General features: G+C 41.8%; 1 protein-coding gene across 4 annotated transcripts in view; it reads left to right on the top strand.

Moving 5' to 3' along the window:
- TAX1BP1 (Tax1 binding protein 1) overlaps nucleotides 1-23797 on the top strand; it is a 106529-nt gene extending 82732 nt beyond the window's left edge. For all 4 annotated transcript variants that reach the window (XM_075922160.1, XM_075922161.1, XM_075922159.1 and 1 more), the window contains 4 exons: nucleotides 1050-1224; nucleotides 1637-1785; nucleotides 18159-18244; nucleotides 18809-23797. In XM_075922160.1, coding sequence (XP_075778275.1) covers nucleotides 1050-1224; nucleotides 1637-1785; nucleotides 18159-18244; nucleotides 18809-19010 — 612 coding nt within the window. In that variant the 3' untranslated portion in view covers nucleotides 19011-23797. The remainder of the gene's footprint in view (nucleotides 1-1049; nucleotides 1225-1636; nucleotides 1786-18158; nucleotides 18245-18808) is intronic.
- The last annotated feature ends 1649 nt before the right edge of the window (nucleotides 23798-25446 follow it).

Genomic DNA, 25446 nt, shown 5'->3' with positions numbered 1-25446 from the left:
CTAAGTAAAGTTTTGGATTTTGATACAACTATTTATCTGGAGGGGATCATTTTTAGTTGGAGGGAATCTTTATAAACAACACACATGAGGCGTGTACAACTGTAAAAATATTGTATGAAGCTTATAAAAGCTTGTAATGTAAATATCTATAAATTTGCTAGAACAATTCCAAGGAAGAATCAAAGTGCTGTGCTAGGCTGGAACCATGATTTAAAAGGTTAAGCATAGTACAGTAAACAGCTTTTCAATTTATACTCCATTATCAGTGTTTGTTTATAAATGTCACTAAACATGGCATGCTAAAATGTTCATTTGTAGTCCCTTCAAACCTATAAAATTACTTAGTTTCTGTTTTATTTACATACTTATATAGCCTTTGATTTTTTTTAAAAATCAGTCTGTACCCTAGCAGTTCAGCTTATGGCTAAGACTATTTTATAGCACCTTTTACAAGCACTTTGATGTATGTTCTATTTTAATCTTAGGTGATGCTGGAATTAAAGTATTAAATACCATCATGTTTTTAGCAAAAATGTTTCCATATTGCAGAGAAATAAAACCTATAAGCATATGGGACATTTCCACTTTCAGAAAATGGCTCAGGCTTTTAGAAAGTAGACACTGCCGTTTGAACTTCTTTTGATTGCTCCTTGTGGCTTATAAACAAACAGCCTACAAATTGTAGGACCGAGAAAGTTAAGACAGCTTCTTTTTTATTGTGTTCACTTTTTTTGATAGTATCACTTTGGTATATATGGTCGTGCCAATTTTCTTCCACATATTGATCTGAGGAAGTGGGCCTGGCCCACAAAAGCTCATCGCCTAATAAACCATCTTGTTAGTCTTTAAAGTGCTGCATAGTCCTGTCTTTTGTTAAAACTTGAAGTTACTTTAAAATGTCAGCTCAGTAAAATCATGATAAGTATGTCTAAGACTAGGCAGATAACTATTTGTTTTTTTTAATGAATCATTTAAGTATTTCCTTTGAATTTAAAACATTTGATTTGACTCCATATATTAATTATATTTTTAAACTTTTTGTTAATTAGGAACATGGAATGAATCCTGAAAATCAAGCCACAAAGATAACTAAGGGGCAGATTTCTCCACGTGATTTACATTTTCTCAATCCATACTCAGAGAATAGTGGACTGGTTCCTGCAGTGCCAAGTAGACTACCAGTACTGAAATATGGAAACCCTTATGCAACCCAGGAAACAAGAGGTTTGTATAGTTTTATTTTCTTCAGCTTTCTTTTGTCTCACAATTTAAAAATAGAAGTACCACTTTATTTATGTAGAGACAGGACAGGACTTGATGATATCTTGGCATATAATATGTTGGTTGGAAATGATTGGATTCATTAGTAAATCCATTGATGCTAGTCACTAAAAGGAGAACTTTCAAGAGGGCAGAGGAACGATGGTGCACTCACACCAAAGTTATTTGTAGCTGTGGATTCTGTTTACCAGATTTTGGGTTTTGGTTGAGAACTTTTAATTTTATGTAATCTAAACTGAAAATATTTTGGTGTCTTGATTTAATTATTTTGAGTTGACAAAAAAGGGTTCTAACACTATTGAACAGCAATTTAATACAATAAACAAGAGGCCTGTTCTTCTCATTTTTATTTCAGATGGAGCAGATGGTGCTTTTTATCCTGAGGAGATCCAAAGGTTACCTGTAAGGACTTCCTCTTGGGAACTGGAAGACAACGTAGTCTGCAGTCAGCCTGCTCGCAACCTTAGTCGACCTGATGGTCTAGAAGACCCTGAGGATAGCATTGTAAGTTAGCTTGCTTGTTCTTATTTTTGTCTTTCATTTATTAATACGCATCCTGTAGCTAACAACTGCTTGGATAAAGTGAGCATTTGAAAATTCTGATTCATTTAACTATTCTTTAAATTTGGAACTGAAATGTTATTGAAAAATATCTGATGAACACTGTTTAAAATGAAAAATTTGCACACGAATTAGTGAAAATTAGTCAGAGAAATGTCTTGAATTCTAATGCCAGTTTATTTTTCTTTTGGAGTCATAACCTCTGATTGCAGTTAATATTTAAAAAGAAAAAAGTTAACTAATTTCAAGTCATATTACTATTTCAATATACAGGGTTCACCAAGCAGCGGCGAGCCCTGCTCGCCAGCCACGCAGTTCGGCGTGCTGCGCATGCGCTGACTGCACTGCGCAGCCGCATCGGGCTAAAATCTACTCGCCATGGGTGAGTAGATTGCCCTAAATGTCGAGTCCTGTCAATATACAATCATATTCCTATTTCTTAACATCACATACACAGGCTTTCTTGTAGAAGAGAAGTGTGTTTAATTTTCTTATCCATCTGTGAAAACTTAATTGAACCTGCAAACACAAAAAAGCAGAATTGTTAAGTGTTTCTGAATTAAACATTTAACACATAGTTTAATGCAAGGTGTACGTTTCTGAAGACAGATTTGCAAGAGATCTACAACAAAAGAAATATCTAAACGGAATGAATATATTAAACATTGAGACAATTTCTGTTAGAGGCTTCTTTTTAGCCATTAAAAATGTAAGTGGTAGGCTGGGACTCTTGTATGTAGATTTCTGTGAAGTTGGGGGTGGGGTTGAGCACATCTCAGAGGAACATGTCTGGGAAAGGCATGGCACCTGACTCCTCCCACTCGCACTGAACTCCACTTAGAGGTGCCCAGAAGAGGGAAGACACATGGGGCTGGCATCACAGCTTCGCCAGAGGGTGCACAAGGAAGACGTCTGAGTACCATCCCTTCCTTATCTGCAAATAGTTACCTGCCCAGCAGTAGGTGTACAGAGCCCTCTCCAGCTTGCAGCAGTGAGGCAATGGAAGTTGTAAGAGGGGAAGGAGCTGTGAGGGGAGTGGGTGTGGATGGTGCTGTCTTGGAGAAAGTGTGCAAAGTATAGGGTTAGTAAGAAAGAGACCAGAGGCAACTTAGGGGGAGCCCAGAATTTAAAGGAGAGGGACACATGACCACCCCATATCAAGAATTATGGGTTATCTCTGTTTCTTGTGGTGCCCAGAAATTAGTCACCTTGTTACCCTTCTGCCTCCAGGGAGATGATGAGTTGCTTGTGTTCCACTGAATATTAGCCGATACCACCTCAGGGCTTTGACACCCCTTACTTTGTTTTCTAGGTAACCTGTAGGTGAGCCCCAGTACCTGAGTGCTTCTGAAAGTAGTGTCACCATATGTCCCTTAGACACAGCCTCTTTTTGGGTTTCCTTTCTCTATACAGGCAGTCCCCGGGTTACGTACAAGATAGGGACTGTAGGTTTGTTCTTAAGTTGAATCTGTATGTAAGTCGGAACTGGCGTCCAGATTCAGCCGCTGCTGAAACTGACTAGCGGCTGACTACAGGAAGCCCAAGGCAGAGTTGCTCTGCCCCAGGCTTCCTGGAATCAGCCTCTGATCAGTTTCAACAGGCTGAATCTGGATGCCAGTTCCGATTTACATACAGATTCAACTTAAGAACCCCAGGCGTCCCCAAGTCAGCTGCTGCTGAAACTGATCAGCGGCTGATTCCAGGAAGCCCGGGGCAGAGCAACTCTGCCTCGGGCTTCCTGTAGTCAGCGCTGGCCAGTTTCAGCAGCGGCTGACTTGGGGACGCCTGGGGCAGAGCAGTTGGCGTGCTGCCGGGTTGGTCCAGTAGCGCCCAGAGCGGCGCTGCGGGACCAACCGGCAGCGCCCCAGCTGCTCTACCAGAGGCGTCCGGAGAAAAGCCTGGTCTGCGGGGGGGACACACGGTACTAGCTGCGCGCCCCCCCCCCCCCCCCCCAAACAGACCAGGGAGACACAGGCGGCGAACTGAGACGCAGCACCGTGGTCCCGCCACCCGGGTCCTCCGCAGCTTTGCTCGCGTGGAGCCTCTGAGAATGCCGGCAGCGGGACAGCCGCGGCGTGTCTGGGCTGTTCGCTGCCCGCGTGCTCCCCGGCTTTGCTCCCCGTCTCCCTGGTCTGCTGGTCTCCAGCAGACCAGGGAGATGGGGAGCAAAGCCTCTGAGGATGCGGGCAGTGGACAGCCCAGACGCGCCGCGGCTGTCCTGCTGCCGGTGTCCTCAGAAGCTTTGCTCCCCGTCTCAGCAGACCAGGGAGAAGGGCAGCAAACCCCGTTCGTAACTGCGGATCCAACGTTAGTCGGATCCGCGTAACTCGGGGACTGCCTGTATATCTGAATTTTTCAGATAACAGGAAATATCTGTGTGTTTTTTTTTTTTTTTTTTTTGCAAAGTAGACAAGCTGCAGGTCAGAGAGAGCACTGGTCCTTCCCCTGCATCTGCAGCTGGTTGGTCCATTCCTCTGCAAGATAGTTGCCTGATCTCATCTCTACAGGCCCCAGTTCCCAGCTCTGGGAAGAGGGTCACACAGCAAGGTGCAGACTGACATCTGTTGGTGTGTCCTGAGCTTGTCAGCCATCTTTCTATCGTGACAAAGAGCAACACAGTCCACCGCCACCATTGAGTATTTCTATTGCAGATACCCCTCCATTATACCCCGCTCTACCACCATCAATCTCGCATCCTAGCCCCCTTAGCAGTATCGGACCTCTTTTTGGGAACATGAAATATGATAAGCCAATGGAAAGCACCCTTCTATATTATCATAAGATTATTATCAAAGGCTAAGATTTAAGAGATAGTAAATAATAATGGAAACAAAAATTGTTGCATATAAAACTAAAGCATAGAATGCAAACCTGGGTCTACATTTATCAACAATTACTTTTTCTGTTTAGTTAAGTAGTTTTTTCCACAAGGATTTGACATTTCGTAGCACTAGCTGGTTTTCAGTCAAAGAAGATACAAGAGTTCATAAACATATCTTCCAGTTGACTCTGTATGCAAAACAGTGCTTCCGTTGTGTTGCTTACAATGCTTAATCTACATCTGAGCCAAGGCAAATGGGATAAGTGAATCTCTAAATACTTTTAACTGTTTATCCACCTTGAATGGAACACAGATTTTAAAACATTTTTTCCAGTACTTATACAACCTCTTATATATTTCTGTCCTTGCAACTATTATGAGACTCGTATGACAAAATTTTATTAGCTACCTCACTTCACTGTTAGATAAATACTACAGAAGTAATGCGTTGGATCTAGTGAATGTGTCAGGGCCAGACAGGAGTTACTGCTTTATCTCTTGGCATTGAGGGGTTTTAAGAGGGAAACCTATCTTTTTAGGGATGTTAGAAATATTTTATTTGGGGGGGGAAGAGGGAGAGTTAAAAAATGGTGCTAATGAACTGTTTTATGATGGAAAACATACCCAATATGCTTTAATTTGAACACTTTTTTAATTGTTTCAGTTTCTAAGTGCTCTTGAAACTGTAAGAAATATTTCAGAATTTTCTTTTACCAAGTATTGTGCTCTTTGCAAGTATGGTGGTATCATGACCTGTTTCTCATTTAGTCTAGTTTGCCACATTTAATTGCTATTAACCTTTGCAGAAACTGATCAGTGTTCAGACAGGCATGATTTTAGCCTTGGTGCTCAGCACCTATAATGGAGAAAAATGTATTTCTTCCTCCTGCCTTTTGAACCCTATGTCCATTATTGTGAATAATTAGGGGAATTGTCAGAACTATTGCAGCCTATTTAAAGTCTAGAATATCAGCTTTGTGCTGTTGCCCACCTTTTCTTCACATTTTGCATATTTAATCTGATCGTTCTTGGCATAGACATTACATATGACAAGCCCTTCTCTTCTTGAGTCATCTGCTGCAGTTTAATTAGCAGAGTGTTCTTCCTGATCTATGTGTTTTGCCCTTTTGCAAACCCCAGAGAAACAGTACTAGAGTCTTGTGCTCATTTGCTGACACAGCTTAGGTTTTGTAATGAGATGGAAGGAACTTAATATGTTCAAATAGGAGCCAAATTCAGGTTAGTGTGTCAAGAAGATGCTTCTTTTCTCCTATCTCATATCAATCTATATTTTAATATAGCATAAGAATTGAGTTTCTTCCTGTTTTCTGGCTGTCAAATGAAAATGGACAGAGAATGGTAAAACCTAATTAACTTCTAAGTCATAGAGGAGGGATACATGTGAATAAGTAAAAAATCGCAGTATTTGAAAATAAAGTATTGCAAAACTCTTTCTAGGAAAGCTCAGTGATATGCTAAAGAGAAAAAGGGAGGGCTTTAAGTAAGATTTAAAGAGATGAAATGACTGTTTCCATCAGATGGGGTTGAACCAATGAAAAAAACCTCTGCAACATCTTCAATAGGGGTAGGGGAGGAGAAGACAATATCTGAGTTGTGTATGCATGTGTGGAACTAAATGGCTTTGATGTCTGGGAAACAATGGTGTAAGCCCACAAATTGATTTGAAAAACCCACAGGACAATTTTTGCATTTCAGACTTTAAAGATTGTAGAAAATAGCTATCTTACTGCTTTGATTACAGGAGTAGTCTAACCACCACATTATGGCCTCTTCAGTCTCACCAGATCTGCTTCTCTTGAGAAAAAAGCAAAGAGCTTGAGAGAATTGTAATAGTCCTGATAGTAAATAAGAGTGTTCATTTTTACATTGTTCTTGATAATGTAGACTTGTAGACAGTGAATGTGTGGGGGAAAAATCACTGGTGGAGGTTGACTTGAGATGTTTTTATTTGGGGGACATAGTTAAGGTCTGAGGTAGAAACTGATAGAAGTTACATTGGCAGCCAAAGCAACTGAAAATATTTTTCCCCTCCCTCCTGAATTCCCTTATGATGCTAGACCATAATCAAACTTTACACACATGGTAATGATATTTCTATTTTTTTTGGGTGTCCAGCTTTACCATGGGGCCTGATTTGCAGAACTGTTGAGTGCTCACAGCTGCAACTGAAGTGAATGAAACTGTTTTGAATGTATAAAATCCTACATGCTGAATATTCTGAAAAATCAGATTCTAGATGAGTCAAATTGGGCAAAATTTGAAGAAACTTTTGATCCTAATCTCTCTTTCTGAGTTCCCATATGAGCTGATCTGTTGATGTGATTGATATAAAAGCATATGAGACCACTGTTGAGGTTTTGCACTTTGAATGCAAATTTGGTGAAGATGGGCTATGCCTGGCTTTATAGTCTCTAATGGAGAGATGGAAGATAAAGTTTTGTGAATTGGAGTGTGTTATCAAAAACATTGCCTACAATGCGAAACTGGAAATGAAAACACAGATTTCCCCATAATTACTTTTTCCAATCTTTTAAGGGTTTGGGAGAATGAAACATGTCCTGCTTCAACCATAACTCCAACAAAACTTAACTGTTTGCTAATTCATGTAGATTGGATTGAACAGCATATCAGGACCAGTTTCAGAGAAACAGTTGGTATTTGTTGTGCCCCAACAAATGCCCCATCTACTTTAGTGATAGAAATGTAGCTGTGTTAGTCTGGTGTAGCTGAAACAAAAGACAGAACTATGTAGCACTTTAAAGACTAACAAGATGGTTTATTACATGATGAGCTTTTGTGGGCCAGTGGGAAGTGGGTCTGGCCCACGAAAGCTCATCATCTAATAAACCATCTTGTTAGTCTTTAAAGTGCTACATAGTCCTGTATTCTGTTTCAGCTACTTTAGGATTTCAATCACTGAGAGCTGCTACTTGTCCACCTCGAGAATCCTGGTCATGAAAAGTCACTAAGTCTGTGGCATCATTTTTTAGCAGAACTGAGAGCTTTTCGCTCTTAAGTCAACAGTGTTACAAGGAATGTCCTGGGGGACACTGCTGAGTATCAATTCTGAGTGAACTGCTTAAAGATAGGACTGCTTACAACCAAAGACTGGGCGTCCTCTGTTATAAGACACACCGAAGCAGGATTAAGGACAAAAAGGAGGAATTTCCAGGGCCCTTTATATGTCCTTTGCCATGTGAAGGGAATCTCATTGTTTCTGCTGTGGAAAAGTATGTCCCAAGATGCAGTTTGGAGTCACATGGGCAAGTCACCTGTATGTGCATGACTCAGTTCTTTGCAGATGGGTGCCATTGCTCACATTCCATATTGAAGGTTTGAAGACAAGTCCATTCAGTGTAATTGGGTACTTCCCATTCTTCATTGTCTGTTGAATGTTTCTTGATTGGCCCATCAGCTTGAATAGTCTTTCCCAGATGTGCTGACTAGCTATTTTGTGAGTATTACAACATTTGAAATACAGGTATATAACTAATGTTCATAAATGGCATCATCATAACCAGCAAATCGTAACTTTTTCCAACAATATCTCACACAACAACATTGGTACAAGATTTGTGGCAAATATACAACAGCAGTTGCAACAATGATCATAAAGTCATATCACAATCAGATAATATCACAAATGGGCACTGACAAAAGGAGCAGGAGTGTTAAATCTGGAGACCTCAGGCCAGAAGAGGAGCACTGTTGAAGCTCCAAGGTGTTAGGATACCTTGAAGGCATCTAGGGCTGCTTCTAACAATTGTGCCTCTACCACAACAAACCCAATGGAAGTCACCCATCCAGCTCTATATACCCTCAATCTGAGGCATGAGGGTGCATCCTTACCCATCAACACAGACTAGCCAGTTACTTATCTCAGTATCAGTACTGACTTCAAATGGCCTCTTTGTCTCTAATGAACCAGAATTGCCACTACTTATCTCTTTGTATTTACTAAGTATCTGCTCTGTTGAGAGAATCTAATAAATGATAACTGTTCTCTCTGAAAGTGTGGAAGCCAAAAAGTAAACCATGTGGAAGAGAACTGTGATTGGGACTTGAGTTCTCTGTCCAAGGGTCTCCTCTTTATTTGGGAGACATTATTCTCCACAGGCAGAGAAAAGGGAGGCTAGACTACCTCTACTTTTCACCAGCAGGGATTCCCAGCAATAGCTACCTTCCCCTGTACCCTATTGTCCTACTCACTAGTCTTATTGAAACCTGTGGACCTTATACTGCCAACAGTTTTAAGGCCTGAAGTTGGGTGGTGAACAGCATTTCCTGGTTAGGCACCCAGCACAAAAATAAGGGTGGCAATACCAGCCTTTAGGGGTGAATGGCCAGAAATGAGATTTCATAGGGATTTCATGGTCTGTGACTTAATTTTCATGCCTGCAATTTTGGTAGACCCCCCTAATAATAAGAACCAGATGCCTCTTGATCTTTTTGGTAGCAAAAGCTACTCTTCTGCAATTTTGCTATTTCAGGATAGTGAATCATTAGATGCTCATGTCAAAATATGATTCAGTTGCAATAAATTTAACACCATCATATATATAGTAGCCCAGTGTCTGTGAGTCTGTAACGCTGAAATGCTGCCTGTTCCCTCTGGGCGGCCCGTGCTGCATGGGGAGTGCAGGGCCCAAACGGCTGCTTGCTCCCCCACGGCGGCCTGGCTGAGTGACGCAGAAGTCAGCTGAGTGCCATGGCAGGAGGGGAAGGGGGGCGGGGCGGTGACGTTGGCGTGACAGTGGCTCCAGGCCCTGCTCCCTGGCCATGAACGTCACTGCTTCGCTTCCTGTTGTGGTGCTCGGGTGACTTCTGCGCCGCTCAGCCAGGCCACCGTGTGGGAGCAAGTGGTACAAGCAGCTGTTTGGGCTCCGCGATCCCCATGCAGCACGGGAAGTACGGAGCCCAAACGGTTGTTTGGGCTCCGCGGTCCCTCGAGTGAGAGGCAGGAGGGGAAGGAGAAGAGAAAGAGAGAGACAGAGAGAGGCGCAAGAGGCAGAGGAGAGCTGAGAGGGGGGCGGGGAGGCAGGAGGAGGAGAAGGGAGAGAGACTGAGCAAGAGATGGGAGGCTCAGGAGAGAAGACTGATGTGGAGGAGAGACCTGAAAATCCTGTCTTATGACGGGCTAATTGGCTAGTTATTAAATATTTGCCAAACACCATGAACAATTTAAAGTGAGCATAAATGAAGCCCAGGTGTTGGCAAAGATGTCTTTAGATCAGTGTTTCCCAAATGGTGTTTTGTGGAATCCTGGGCTTCTGCAAAGTGAAACAAAGGGTTCTGTGAGAAAATTCTACTGCCCTGCCCCTTGCAGAGCCCATAGGCAGCTCTCATTGGCGCTTTGCTGGTGGAGGTGGGATTCTGGCAGTGCCCGGGTCTTGCCACTCCACCACCCACACCACCACTGTATACTACGCGGCCCCCTTCTCACCCCGCAGGATGGCTCCTGTCCCATGGGGCCTCTGGTGCCACGCAGCCGCCTCCTCCCGGTGTGAAGGCAACGGCTTGTTACAGCAGCCACTGCTGCTGGGAGGGGAGGCTGGGTCAAGGTGATGAGTAGCCACTCCCAGTCCTCAGCATTCTTAAACTGCTGCCTGCACCTTGGCTTGGGCTCTGCCACTGCTCTCCCCCGGGGCACACTTTGGCACGCTGCCCCCCATGCGCTGTCGCGCTTCCCCTGCACACCTCCCCACCTTGCTAGGGAAGCGGCAGAGTCTGGTCTGGTGGGGAAGGTCAGGGTTTCTACATGCCCCCCCCCCCCTCCGCCCACACACCTACCCTGCCAGTGGGAAGCCTGACCTGGTGCTGCAGCTGTGCTGAAATCCCTGCTGCATGGGCTCCCTCTCCTGCCCCTTGCTGGGGGAACAAGCGTGTGCTGCTTGGAGGCTTTCCCTGCTGCAGCAGGGTGCCAAGCCACGAAAGCGTCCCTCCTCATGCCCAGACTGTTAAGGGTTCTGCGAAATTTTCAAGTTTAAGAGAGTACCATGGCCAAATGAAATTGGGAAATACTGCTTTAGAGGGTGTAGACCTGTCCATTTCCACCATGATGCAATGATAGTTTTCTGTTTTACCTAGAGGTACAATTTCTTGTAGAGGACCTTGCTTTTAATGGTGACAGGTTATTTTTTAACACTGCGTACGATTCCCTTTTCATTTTGAAGGATTCAAGGGTAAAACTTCACTCCCCTGATATTCATAAGACTTTTAAATAAAAATAAATTTCTTTCAGCATTTGCACGTGTGCATTCCACTCCTGGTGACTTGGTATTGCCATAGGGAAGCTTTTTCCAGGGCAGCTCAAATACCCTATGCAGCTGTGTGCCACTCCATCACAACTGTAAATAACAGAGCCCCTTCCTCTCCAGCCTCACTTAGTTCTTTTTTTACTGCCCATGACTGTTGTTGGAATCCCTGTTCATTACCAGAACAGTTTTCTCTCTGCTTTGTATATCATATTAATGATGATAAGAGGTGGGTAATTGGCAGCAAGGGGGGAAGGGATGCAAGTAGTTGACTCGACTACTGATAATCCAGATGATGCAGGCAGCACTCAAGTCCTCTCTCACTCTTAGACTTGGTTGTCCAGCTGAAATATGTAAAGAGAATTGTATAGCTTCTTGTTAATCAGTGTGGTATTACAGAAGCTCTTTTGTTACTAGTTTGGTGAATCTAATTACATAACACACCAGTTGTGAGAATTGTCTGACCTATTTCTTGCAGTCTGCCCTGTTTCTTGCAGTGTGTGGCACTCTGTTGCACATCCATGGCATCCGGTTACAGTGATTCTCCAGGATAGAGACGACTTTTTCAACAGAGGTGCAATACCTGTTGGCAACATTAGAAAGCCATTGACAAGAAGTATTTACCTTTGGAAATATAAGAGATTTCACCACTGGGATTCACTTTGTTAGGTTTGTCCTGTTCAATCTCCCTTTTCTCCTGTTCTGGAGTACCTGTTGGAATTTTAAAAGCCAGATCTCACTTTGACCTCTCTTGAGGTTCTCTTGGTGGCTGTTATTACCTGCCACTGGTTGGTAGTAGGGATGTTAAAATTTAGATTAATTAACTAATAAAATAGTTGATGAGATTTCCATCCATTAGTTGATAAGGTCACCTTTGCCTTTCAATGGTAGCAAGAGCCTGCTGGGCTCTTGCTACAGTTCAAAAGCAGAAGCACAGCAGGGCCCCCCACTCCCTGCAGTGCCTAACCCTTTAAAATGGTCAAGATCCCCATTGTACATTTCAAAAGGAAGTCCTGCAGAGAGCACGGGGCCAGCAGGAATCACCAGAGCTCTTGTACATTTTAAAAGCAGAATCACAGCAGAGCCAGCGCGAGCGGAGGCTGCTTCAGTACCCACTCATGCAGTTTCCCGCTGTACCTCTACCTCCCCTGCAGAGACAGTGCTGCAGATCCCCTCTTCTCCTCCCCCCTCCCCCCCCCCGCACCAGCTCCTGCTCTGCCCCCTTGGTGCCTCTCTCTGATAGAGGCAGCAAGGGATGGGGGGGGGGGCAAAGCGACTACTCAACTCTCCGATAAGCATATTTTTCTTGTGCTTATTGGATAGTTGACTAGTTATGCAACTAGTTACTTACATCCCTAGTTGGTAGAAAGTGTTTCGGTTTTTATTTACCTCATGAGTGTAAGGGTTCTGAAAAGACTTATGAATCTCTTGCCAGAGGATACAGAGCACACTGTAGTATGGGACTTTGAACTTCTTTCTTAATTGCCTTGTGAAACACCCTTTTGAACCATTAGGTATGTGTTCGCTGCTACTCCTAACCATTAAAACTACGTAAAGGGCTCAAGAGCTAAGGGATTTAATTGCAGGCCCCCCTCCCCCTTCAGTATTTTTTCAAGGACAATGTATTATCCTCATCTTATCTAAGGTGTCTTTCTGAATTTCATATAAGCCAGCCCATCCATCTTCCAGTATTTTTCCTGAAACCATGTCAGGCTTGTCAGGAATCTGCTTTCCGAATGCTAGATGTCAGATAGGAACTAGCATTTTATCTGGGAAGAACCAAATGTTTCCAAAAGTTTGCTGGACGCTGTCTTCACCCAGAGACTCTCAAACTGGATCTCTGCTTGAAGGAGGAGATGTGTAGTTAACTGAAACTCTTTTGAGAGATGTGTTCCAGTACTTGCTTTCTTCCTCTGTCAGTTTCCTGTGTAGGAACTTTGTGGTAGAAAAGGAACTAAGTGCAATTTGCCTGTGCCACCCTATATATCCTTGGTACAAGATGCAGGGATGTGTAGGATGCATGCATGGGCTGAATGGACACTGCTACAAAAAATGGCATATCAAAGGTGCACAGGGATACATGAAGCACTGCAATGGATCACCTACTTACCTCAAATGCCAGTTATTGCACAGGTGGATAGTGTTTCCTTTTTTAAAAATGTTTTAATCTTCTGTCCCCAGATCTCAATATCTATCATTAAAATGAGTGAGGCTCAGAGTCCAACACTCCTTGAGTCTGTGGTTAACTTTATCTTCTGGATAAATCTTTCATATGGCTGGCTGCCGTTATTTGTCTTACAGAACCATCATTCTATATCTGTACGGATAAGAGCTATTTGAATAGCTAAGTATTGTTGCTATGGCAACAATAATACCTATCTGTCTAATGTAGGATTTCCTGTAGCAAAACATCCTCTTACAGTTATGGTTCCCTACCTCCCTTATATGAATATCTACCTAAGAACGTTAAAGGGGCTCTTGAAAGACCTATGGTATTTCTAAATAATGATACAATGTAATCAGTAAGGAGAAGTGAAGTAATATTGAAGTATCCAGGAATGATATAATCTATATTATCTTAACCCAATGCTACCAACACAAACTCTTTCAGTTATTTTATTTGTCATTTATAGACCTCAGCCACTCAAGATTTTGATTATTTGAAGAGTCAGTTATATGAAACAAAGAAAAAGAAAAAAAAAAAAGAATACCCAGAAATATACCACTAAGTATGGTTCAAGTGTACATTACTTTAAAAGTACCTGATAGGAGATTGCTACAGGTTGAACTTCCCAGGTTTAGCATCTCGGGACCTGACTGGTCCTGGATGAGGGATATGCCAGACCAGAGGAGGTCATTTCTGCCCCTCCTGCTGCCACTGCCCCCCTCTCCCCCCCCCCCCAGCTACTGCACTGGGCTTTCTGTATCGCCCCTGCTGGGCCATGTGCCAGGCTTTCTGACTCCCCCAAAGCCCAGCTGAACTGTGCACCAGGCTTTCTGACTCCTGGGCCTCTGGCAGCACAGCCCCTCTCAGCCCCCGGTCCCTGCAGGAAGCCCAGCTGAGGCCTGTGCCAGGTTCCCACCTCAACACCACCTCCCTTTCCCCTGCAGTGCTCTGGGACTCTGAACCTGTAACAGAGAGTCCCAGTTTATAGCCGTGCAACCTGTAGAGTGGCAGTTTAAACAAAGAGAAGCTGAAGTTTGGTATTTTGTTCAATTACTGATACAGCAAATTTTTGCCCAACAAAGCACTAGGAAATATAGAGAACTATGAACTCGAGTAATTAACAATGACCTATAAAGTAGAGAACTCAAAAGCAAAATTCATAATTACAGTAAACTTCCGATAATCCAGCACCTTTAGGACCCAGGGGGTGCCGGATTATCAGATATGATGGACTATCAGAAGGGGGGGCTATGAGGGGTCTGGGTGGGGTGGATGCTACCCCAGACCCCTCATAGCCCCCCCCTTCCAATAGCCCGGCTCTGCCCTAGGCGTCCCTGATTCAGCTGCTGCTGGTCAGTTTCAGCAGGGGCTGAATCAGGGATGCGAGCAGCTGGAGTGCTGCCAGGTTGGTCCGGTAGCGCCGACCCTTGGCGCTGTGAGACCAACCCAGCAGCACCCCAGCTGCTCTTGGGGACACCTGGGGCAGAGCAGCTGGGGTGCTGCCGGGTTGGTCCCGCAGTGCTGCTCCTCAGTGCTGCTGGACCAACCTGGCAGCCCCCCAGCTGCTCTGCCCCGCCCCGCCCCACCCCAGGTGTCCCCAAGTCAGCCACTGCTGAAACTGATCAGGGGCTGACTCCAGGAAGCCCAGGGCAGAGCAACTCTGCCCTGGGCTTCCTGGAGTCAGCCCCTGATCAGTTTCAGCAGCGGCTGAATCAGGACACCTGGGGCAGAGCAGCTGGGGGGCTGCTGGGTTGGTCCAGTAGCACTGAGGAGCAGCGCTGTGGGACCAACCTGGCAGCACCCCAGCTGCTCTGCCCCAGGAGTCCCCGATTCAGCCGCTGGTCAGTTTTAGCAGCGGCTGAATCGGGGAAGCCGGAGGCAGAAAAGCTCCAATGGTCTGGCTGCCTGGAGCATTTCGGGGTTCCTGATGGTGCCGGACCATCAGATGCCGGACCATTGGAGTTTTACTGTACTAGATCAATGCAAAACAAATGCTGATGCATCTCTTGTGGCAAAATGTTATTCATCCTGGAGAGTAAATGTTGATGCTTTTAAGGAATTCTTTAAACCCGGTGAACTTGCAACATAAAGATTACAAGAATTTAATAGTAATTCTGATCAAATCTACAGTTTCCTAAGGACTGTGTTAATAGGGCAGAAATGCACAGGCAGTGAAGCTGAACCTAAGGCTCCATCCTCTATTTGCTGACAGAGCTTATAAGAAATGAACTGGAGGCATTGACTAGCATTATGTGTAATTAACACATGCTGCAAAGCATAGGTACCATTTTGTACCTTTTTAATGTTTGGTAGAAATATACTTACTTACAATTGTAATGGGTTTTTCTTTTGTGATCAGAGTTCTTCAAGATTTTATGATACACACAAAGCTTGGTGTTATAGATTATTACTGAGGATTTATTAACGTTTCTTTATAAACGGTTATGCTTTAATAGTAAGGCACATTAACAATTCCTTTCATGACTGCACAAGTGTTCTTTATAAAGCTTTGTGCAACTGGGTTAATTAAGGTAGAGGAGTCTCTTTGCTCATCCATAATTGTTAACATACAGCTGGCATTCATTAACTCCTTCATCTGTAATACTTTCTGCTAAGGACATTTTGAATTAATATTTAGTACTGACTCTAAGAAGGTAAATAGATTACTAGTGTGATTTTTTTTTTTTAATGTATAGTTTCTGAGCTTGTTTTCTGGCTTGGGCTGTACATTAAACAAAGATATATGTAAGCAGCTCTGCTCCTATACACCTTTCTATGATCTGAAAAACATTTAATGACAATTCAGGATAAACAGCAAACATTTTGAATTTTTCACAAAATTCTTAAAATAAATTGTTGTGGGTCACTCAAACCATTGTGTTTGCTTTCAGCCCTTTAAAATAAATAAATGACTAAAATAAAATAGTGTATGTAAAGTGAATTTGAAAATGTTGGTTTTAAAATTACTTCAATCAAAGCATTTAGTTGCAAAATGAGGCCTCTTTATATTTTCAAAATGTTCTTTTCCATTTTTTAAAAAGTGTCCTATATATTTTGGTGAAGAACTTCAGTTTTGTTGAAACGGCATTTTCCAATGGAAAACTGTTGGAACACAATTTTTTTTGACGAGTTCTATTGAAGAGCCCTATCTCTAGGGTGAAGTGCCATCTGCTTCACTGTCTAGAATACTGTTAACAGACCAACTGAAATAATGCCAAGTGTCCAAGAAATGGCTTTCTACCTATAAAAACAAAAGGATTATGAAGAAAGTCAGTCTTAAGGGATTTAAATTAAACTAGTATGTATTTTCAGTATAAATATGCATGTTTGGAGAAAATGTATGCATATTTTCTCATGGTAAATATTTAAATCAGTAATGTGGAATAATTCTGATCTGTTCAGAGTATTATTTCTACACATTTATTAACACTTTACTACGTAATGTTGAAACACTTTAGAACAATCCATATGCCGCTTATACTGCAGGTGCTAGGCAAGCATGTTAGATAGGAAAACATCTCTCTCTAGCATCTGCTGCAGCAAGCCCCACTAGCTGCTTAATGAAAATGTTAAATGATTGAAATTAAGCAGCTGTTGTTCATAGAGTAAGAAGGAGAACACTATTGAAGGAATAACCAAATTTGTCGTTTCCATTAACTTTTCTTGAGAACTCTGCATAGTAACAAAAACATAAGAACAAAGAACCCAGTGCAATCTGAATATAGATATAAGTTGTCTGTGCAAAATAGACACACATTTTTGAAAAACAGGCTCCCAGTGTCATTGTTCACACTCCATACTTAACTTTTCTCTTAATTCTCAATGTATCTAGGGGATTGGATTCCAGAATGTTTTAAAGGTATTGCTGAAGGCTTTTATAGATAAGCAGAATTTACTTACAGAAACCAAGTAACTTTTCTGTGCGTTTGCAGAATGGAACTAAGAGGCTCTGCAGAAGACACATTTATTTTTAGTAGGCTGATACTTCATAAAGTATAAAAAATATGCACAGTTATAATTGTTCTTCTCCCTAAGGGCGTTTCTTTCACCTGTAGAGCAGTCATGCAAGCAAATCCTAAATTTGTGACATCATTATGATTGATTAAAAAACAAAATACAGCACTGTCCTGGTTTCTGAAACTGTCAAAACTAAATTGAAGTACCAGGAAAGGGTATCCGGCAACTTATTCAGTTTTAGAATTTCGAATCACCAATTTTTAGGGTGTATTCTCCAGTGACAGACCTGACTGGGCTAACTCTTGATAAAAGCTCTGAGGCAAACCTGATTGTCTATCAGTATAGTGATCCTCATCAGTGTCTGCTGCAGCTGTTTATGTGCTGTTAGTGTTCATGAAATGAGGACACAACTGACAGAGCTGATGAGGGGAAGCAGCCAAACAGGGCAATTTAGCTGATGTGTCTGACTGCAGTGTGAAATGTGTGACATGCTTGGCTGGCACCAGCAGCATATGCAGATCACTCAAAACTGACTGTTCGGCAGCAAGAATGTGAATCTAAATCAATGGATTTTTTTTCCCCACTGAAATTCAGATTGACAGATTGTAAGTGTCTAACTTGACATCCTATTATCTAGAATTTTATTTCTTCAAAAATGTTATTGTTCCTTGTAATCTCTTGCCCTGCATTTGGTTTAACAGAGGGTTTTTAAAATTTTGAAATGGCCCCAGGCCATATACCTATGTATTTTGGTAATAAATGTATCAGTAGAAATGTTAGAAGCACCGGCACACATTTGTACTGTAGGTGCATGGTCAAAAGGCAAGGTTTTTTTAGATTTTATATTCATGCTCCAGCCCAGTTACTTCTGACCTGAGCCGGAAGCCCTCCCCTTACTTCCGGCCCCATGTGAGACTGCGAGCTGGCAGCCACTGCAGGCGGCAGGCCTGCCCAGGTAACAGGTTACCCATTCATATCCCTCATTCACACAGTCTGAAGGATGAAAATCTAATCCCAAGTTTTCTCTAAAGATGTGTTTGAAAGAGAACATGTTTTCTTGTGGATATTTTTTATAACAGTGCATGTTTTTTCATAGGATGACGATGAGACCGTACCTTCTGCTCCTGATCCTCCAAGTCTTCTCTTACATGAGCGTGGAGCAGGTTTTTGTTTTGACTCCAGGTAAGTCATTTTTTTCAGCATGGCCATGCACCGTCAGTCACTCAGAGAAAAGACATTAGACTGTTCAGAATTTCCTAGTAGTGTTCATTGTTACACACCTGGTAATTCGGAAGACTGTTGACATTATGCCTCATTTTGTAGAGCATGATGATATTTTTGGCACATGAATGAAGATTTTTTTTTTGTCTTGCCAACCTAAGTTAAAAACTTTTATAAGGTGTTAAATTTGCTAAGAGCAGAGTAAGCAAAGAATGATTCCTAAGGACTTGCTTAGGCCACTAAGCTATTCAGTAGTAGTTGGAATTGTCAAAATTATGTAAACTTTTGGACACTTATTTTAGAATTTCAGTAGAAAACTGTTTTAAGTGTATTGAACATTTTAATTGTTTGTTCTACTTACCTGTAAAATGCCTACTTGGATACCTAGAGGGCTAATCCTGCTCCCTTTTAAATCTGTGGCAAAACTCCTATTGACTTCAGTGGCATTAGGATGAGCTTTATTTCTCCCCTTAACTCAATTATACATTGTGTCAGTGGTTCATTTTCTTTTTTCTTTCTCCCAAGTTTTGATGTGCACAAGAAGTGTCCTCTTTGTGAAGTGATGTTTCCACCTAACTATGACCAGAGCAAATTTGAAGAACATGTCGAAAGTCACTGGAAAGTGTGCCCCCTGTGCAGCGAGCAGTTCCCTCCTGACTATGATCAGCAAGGTTTTGAAAGGCATGTTCAGACGCACTTTGATCAGAATGTTTTAAATTTTAACTAGACAAGTAAAAAGTAATTTTTGTTTGGGTTCTTCTGCAGTTAAGCTTAAAATTTCCAACAGGCAGTCCATCTATAGAACAGAAATTGCAGCTTTCATATAACTCAATCAGATATCTAAATGCTACTTTTAGTATAAAATGCTCTACAGTGTAATTGGAATTGAGGGAAATTTTTGACCTATCAGCAATTGTCAGGTTAGCCTTTCAATATTCTATAAGGGAGGAAAAAAAGAACCTTGTGTGTCTGTGTTTATTTCCCTGTTTAGTGAATACTGTAAGGACACATGGAGAACTTGGATGTAATTAGCCTCAGAAACATAAGTCCAGTTTCTTGGTGCTGCTGTTCAGTTATACAGAATCACCAGAGGTTTCTCTTGACCATGATAATTGGAGCATGATTAAATATTAAAACTTAGTTATGCAATAAAAGGATATTTCGCATAGTAATCTGAAGTATTTCTTTGGATAATTTTTGATTCAGAACATTACATAAATTAACCTATGAAAATGTAATTTTTTAATTCACTTCAAGAATGTAGTTCCATGTACTGAGATTACATGCTTTCAACAAAAAATTTATGGCAAATACTTTACTTTTACTTATAAAACATTTGCCTTAGAGGATAACTATAAATAAAGTACATTATGCTTTAAAGCAAGTATTTTTATGAATTGAAAGGAATTGCTATGCTTAAGCTGACTGGTAAATAATTGTCTAAAAATCACTACCATTCAGTTGTAGTTAATAGAAAATACTATTTGGAAAAACTCATATTCCAATACATGTTTTCATAGTGAATCAAATAAGTGAGCTGTGTTTTAAAATTCTTTGGCATCTTAATTTTGCACATTCTTTCAAATATGTACTTATATATATCTAAAAACATTTTATATTTAAATAATTACTTTCAAATATGTATTAAATAAACTAGGAAGTAATTTGTTCCTTTGGATGAAATAATTTGCTGTTCACTTGTTGTACAGTAGTCCTGTTACATTAAAGGCAAAATTGTTCATGGAATCTGTGGTGTCCCCCTATGTTTCTTTAATGTTTTGCTTAACTGGAGCAAGATGACTTTTATTCAAATACTTATTTGCTTCTTTTATCAAAGAGAAGATGAACAATGTGGCTGTGTCTAGACTGGCGTGATTTTCTGGAAATGCTTTTAATGGAAAAGTTTTCCGTTAAAAGCATTTTCGGAAAAGAGCATCTAGATTGGCCCAGACACTTTTCCGCAAAAACACTTTTTGCGGAAAAGCGTCCCTGCCAATCTAGACAGGCTTTTCCGCAAAAAAGCCCCGATCGCTATTTTCGCGATCGGGGCTTTTTTGCGGAAAACAAATCTGAGCTGTCTACACTGGCCCTTTTGCGCAAACGTTTTGTGCAAAAGGAGTTTTGCCTGAACGGGAGCAGCATCGTATTTCCGCAGGAAGCACTGATTTCTTACAGTAGGAAGTCAGTGCTTTTGCAGAAATTCAAGCGGCCAGTGTAGACAGCTAGCAAGTTTTTCCAGAAAAGTGGCTGATTTTCTGGAAAAACTGGCCACTCTAGACACAGCCTGTGTGTCTAGAATTCCCTTTAATTTTAGAGCCAGCGTTTAATAAGATACTGGATTTTCCCAATTAAAGTTTGTTGTCATGTCATGTTCGTCTCCATGTTTTCTTTTAAGTCTTGTAATTCTGTTGAGGAAAAAGAGTACATTTGAGGATTCTTAAGAACATTTCTACTAAAATCAGTGCTTAGTATTTATTGAGACCTATTTACTACATGAACTATGCACATTTTAAAAGTAAAATTTTAAGAAAAGGGAGACTAAGTCTTGTGTCTGAGTGGGCCACCAAAGCCTGAAAACAACCTCAGAACCCTTTCCTCCCCACCCCATTCCTCAGAAGGAGATGTTTCAGGAGCAAGAAGCTAAGGCAGAGAAGGAAGCCCTGCCTCAAACACTTATTTCATCTTACTCTCCAGCTGAGGTGGTTGATGCTTCCATCATCCACAGCTGATGGTTTTTGGCAATTTCAAGACCTCAAAAAGAAGATAGTTGACCTTCTTCAAATTTTGTGAGGACAATTTCACAATACAAACTGGTGTATGACTTCTAATCAGCAACATCCTCCAGGATGGTGTTACCCCTTAGAGAGACAGTTTTAGATCCAGTTCAGATGGTCTGGCAGACACCTGTGATTTTTCTCCCACATTCTACCTAGCTTTCTGGTGGTGTACTAACTGAGGTAGGATAGCACTTCTACCCCATTTGACAAACACCGGAAAAAGCCTATTTGTGAGCAGCCCTACAATTAGGATCACAAAATATCAGGTGGTCATTGATGCACATAACTTTATAAGTTATGAGATTCATGGTTTTAATAAGAACATCTTTCACAAAAATATAGGGAGCAATTCCAGTCTATCCTCTTAGGCCATCTGACCAATTGATGGTCTCAACTGCTCTTGAAGTAGCCTTAGGTACTGTAGACACAGCTGCCAGGCACATGTCCATAATACGCACAGGGCATCACTACTCACTTCTCTCAGCAGCTTGAGAGAGAGAGAATTGGAGGACCTAGCTGTTGTCAATTGTAAACTGTTCTCTCAAACTGTGGTTGAATCCTTGCATGCTCTTAAATGATTCCAGAGCTACTTTATGATCACCTACAAACAGGAGAAAGTTTAGTAGGTCACACACCACTCAGAGATCTTGCCTTACTCAGTCTCCTGGCTTCCACTGTTCTAGTGACCCCTCACTCCTTTAAGTAGGAATGAGAGAAGGTTCCTTCTCACATGGGCAAGGGATTTTACTGAAAATATTCCCTTGTACCAAAGGAGGCCATCCATTCTTAGATCTCAGGCTTCTAAACAAGTTTGTACAAGTTTATAAAGTCTCAGAAGTTCAGTGGCTGGTGTCTCTGGCAGCAGGGCTGGCTATAACATTTTGGCACCTGAGGCAGAGCGCTCAAATGATGCCCTCATGCCACCTTTTCTCCTGCCTGTATGTTGTCTCTTGTGCCCTCCTTCCTCCAGCACAGCACTCCTCCATCTCTTTGTATCTAGAGCAGAGAGAATACATATGCACCAGCAGCAGACACAATTTTCTACATTCTGGGTCCTAGTGCTGCTTCCCCCCGTCCCCTCCCCCCCCCCCCCCCAGTCTGGTACCTGAGGTGGCTGCCTCAGTTCGCCTCATGGTAAAGCCAGCCCTGTCTGGCAGATATAAATCCTTCTCTACAGGAGGGATTTTGGTTTTCAGTCAACTTGCAAGATGCATAATCCCATAGAACAAGACCCCTAACACACAGCAAATAAGCTATGTTTCAGTATAGGGCAGGGTTGTTTCCAATACTGACTATCTTTGGCCTTTCCATGGCCCCAAGGGGTCTCAAGCAGTCTTCCCTTTAAGTTGAGGTGCAGCACCACTTCACAGGTGATTATCAGCCCTGCCCAGTTAGTCAGCTCCATGCACAGAGCCCTGAGCTGACTGGGCGGGGCTGATTAATCACCTGTGAAGCTGTACTGCCATGCAGCTTAGAGGAACACTGGTCTCAAATCTGGCTTTTTACCTCCAACTAAAAGGAAATCTAATCTTCCTATAGTTTGACAGCTGACTACTCATAGGCCTTTCTTTCAGAGCAGTGCTATCTTCCACCAGGATGGTCATTGGTCTGTTCTAGCAGTTGAATGTAAAGAAAAGTCCATATTAACCCATGTATAGAAGATACTGTTTAGAGGCATATTTGCATTCACTGACAGCCTGATCTTACCGTCCTTTAGATTTGTAACCTTGTTGGGTCTTGTACGGACAATTCATGGGAAACGTCAAGCCACAGTAAAGAATGGTCTTTAGCTCCTGGACACATGGCAACTTGCAACTTTGTGACCAATCCCACAGGCCATATTTCTATTGTTTCAGGTTGGCTAAGAACAACCATTGTTATGTCAGACACTTTGGACAGACAAGGCCATGGGGGAGGGGGTCTACAATTAAGGAGTTCCTTAGACTGGTGAAAGAATTAATTCCAGGTCTGTGCAGATGTTCCTTTTAGTCACTCAGCTTTTTCAGTGACTTTAACCATCATGGTTGAGGTGGAGTACCCTCACAACACAATGCAAATGGACAACTCAGAAAACTTATCTCCACATCCATCTGTTGGTGCTCAGGTGTGTCAGGAACACTTCATTTTCTGCCTCTCAGAAGGGACAGCTCTATCCCAGTCATGGCGGACAACATACCCTGTCTGTTTTGCATTAACAAGATCCCCTTCCTCTGTGCCAAAGCTATGAAAATATGGAACTTATCTATTGCTCATCAGATCCAGATTTCAGCCATCTACTGCCTAGTTACTTAGATCACCACAGCTGATATCCTCAGCAGACATGTCTCACAGGATTACAAATGGGAGTGAGATACCTATGTTCTCTACAGCTAAGCTCCTTTGTTTTCAGTTTAAACTGATTTTTACCCCCCCCCATCCTGTTTGTTTACAAAACGTAATTTTTATCTGACTTTTTCACTCTACTTCTGTATAATTCAAATATATTAAAACCCTTCTTTTATTAGGAAAATACAATACATTGCATGAAATATATGTATTCGTCTTTGTATATATGTAAAGCTGCCTGTTGAAGGCTATGTATTAGTCTAGAACAGTGTTTCCCCAATGGTGTTCTGCGGAACCCTGGGGTTCCGCGAAGTGAAAGTAAGGGTTCCGCAAGAAAATTCCATTACAATAACATTTTATGGTTTAAAAAAATGTTTTTAAATATGTTCAATTAAACTAAATGTTGATCTCATGACCTTGTTTAGCATTTGTTTATTATTATCCTTACTTATTGTGGTCTACTTTTTCAAGTCCATATATTAGACTGTGTTGTTAGGGGTTCTGCAGCCAAATAAAATTGGGAAACACTAGTCTAAAAGATACAGACAAGCACATGTGCAAGCTCTGAAGGGTGTATACGTTGGAACATAGGTATGAATCTCACACAGATCACACAAACAATTTAAGCTGTTAACAGATGACAGCTTAAAGATCTGACATGCTAAAATGGTAAGAAAATGAAAATTGTATCAGAGCCCTGTGCGGATACAAAATTTGTATCCGCATCGGTTTCTACAAAATTGAGAGATCTGCAGATGAGGCTACCCGCAGATATCCGCAAATTTGCAGGGCTCTGTATAACAGAATGTGTTTCAGAACACCAGGAAGTATTCAAATATTTCTTTTCTCCGGGTTTTTTAAGTTGACTGCATTCACTTCAAGTAGTGGTGGCCCCATTGTTAAATACAAATATAGGCTAATAATTCTAAGTCTACAGTAATAAACTGTTTAATTCCCACAAAACTTTTCATTTGAATAGAGGTAATGATTTCTTAAACTCAGAGGTGGCATTGTGTTTTGAGTCCAGTTTTAGTTCTGCAGCAAGCCACACTGAATTGCATTAATCAGAGTGTTAACCTACTGAATGATTCCCCCTGTCCTTCCATCCAGAAATATAACCTGATAAATTCTTGGAAAAAATTAAAATAAAAACAAAAGGCCTTATCCATAACATTTCTAAAATAGAGACTGCCAGAGGTGGAGCTCTTAGTCACCACCTAACAGTGTTCTTTTTTTTTTGTCACCATTCCTCAGGAGATGCCTTTCTTCTATCTTGGAAGAAGGGTCTGTTCTATGTGTTTCTTTCAACCTCACTGGTACAAAGAGTGATGACTAACACCAGACAGGACAGAATTTGAGTGATTTTTTTTTCTAGTGCTGAACTGGATGAGACTGGACTGGTACCCTTACCCGCTTCACCTCTGAGTACAACTGTCCAAGTTCCTGAACATTCCTCATCTTTGAAGATGTGGGTTATGTCCTTCATCCCAGCCTAATAGTTCTCTGCCTCAGAGAATGGCTTCTCAATGGTTCATAATCATTGGGTTAGAATTCTCCTGCTATACAGAAGTACAACAGGGCTATGTCTACATTGGCCCCTTCTCCAGAAAAGGCATGTTAATTTCCAACTTCAGAATAGAGAAATCCGCGGGGGATTTAAATATCCCCCCCCCCGGGGATTTAAATAAACATGGAACGCTTTTTTTCCAGCTTGGGGAAAAGCCGGAAAAAAGCATCTAGACTGGCGCGATCCTCCGGAATAAAACCCTTTTCCGGAGGATCTCTTATTCCTTCCTTTGAAGTAGGAATAAGAGATCCTCCAGAAAAGGGCTTTATTCCGGAGGATCGCGCCAATCTAGACGCTTTTTTCCGGCTTTTCCCCAAGCCAGGAAAAAAGCGGCGGCCATGTTTATTTAAATCCCACAGGGATATTTAAATCCCCCGCGGATTTTCCTATTCTGAAGTTGGAAATTAACATGCCTTTTCTGGAGAAGGGGCCAATGTAGACGTAGCCCAGGTGTTAGTAGAAGGATCAACCAGTACTACTTACTTGCAGAAATG

This window comes from Pelodiscus sinensis, chromosome 2, assembly GCF_049634645.1.
Source record: "Pelodiscus sinensis isolate JC-2024 chromosome 2, ASM4963464v1, whole genome shotgun sequence".
NCBI lineage: Eukaryota > Metazoa > Chordata > Testudines > Trionychidae > Pelodiscus > Pelodiscus sinensis.
This window is presented reverse-complemented; position numbering and strand designations above follow the sequence as displayed.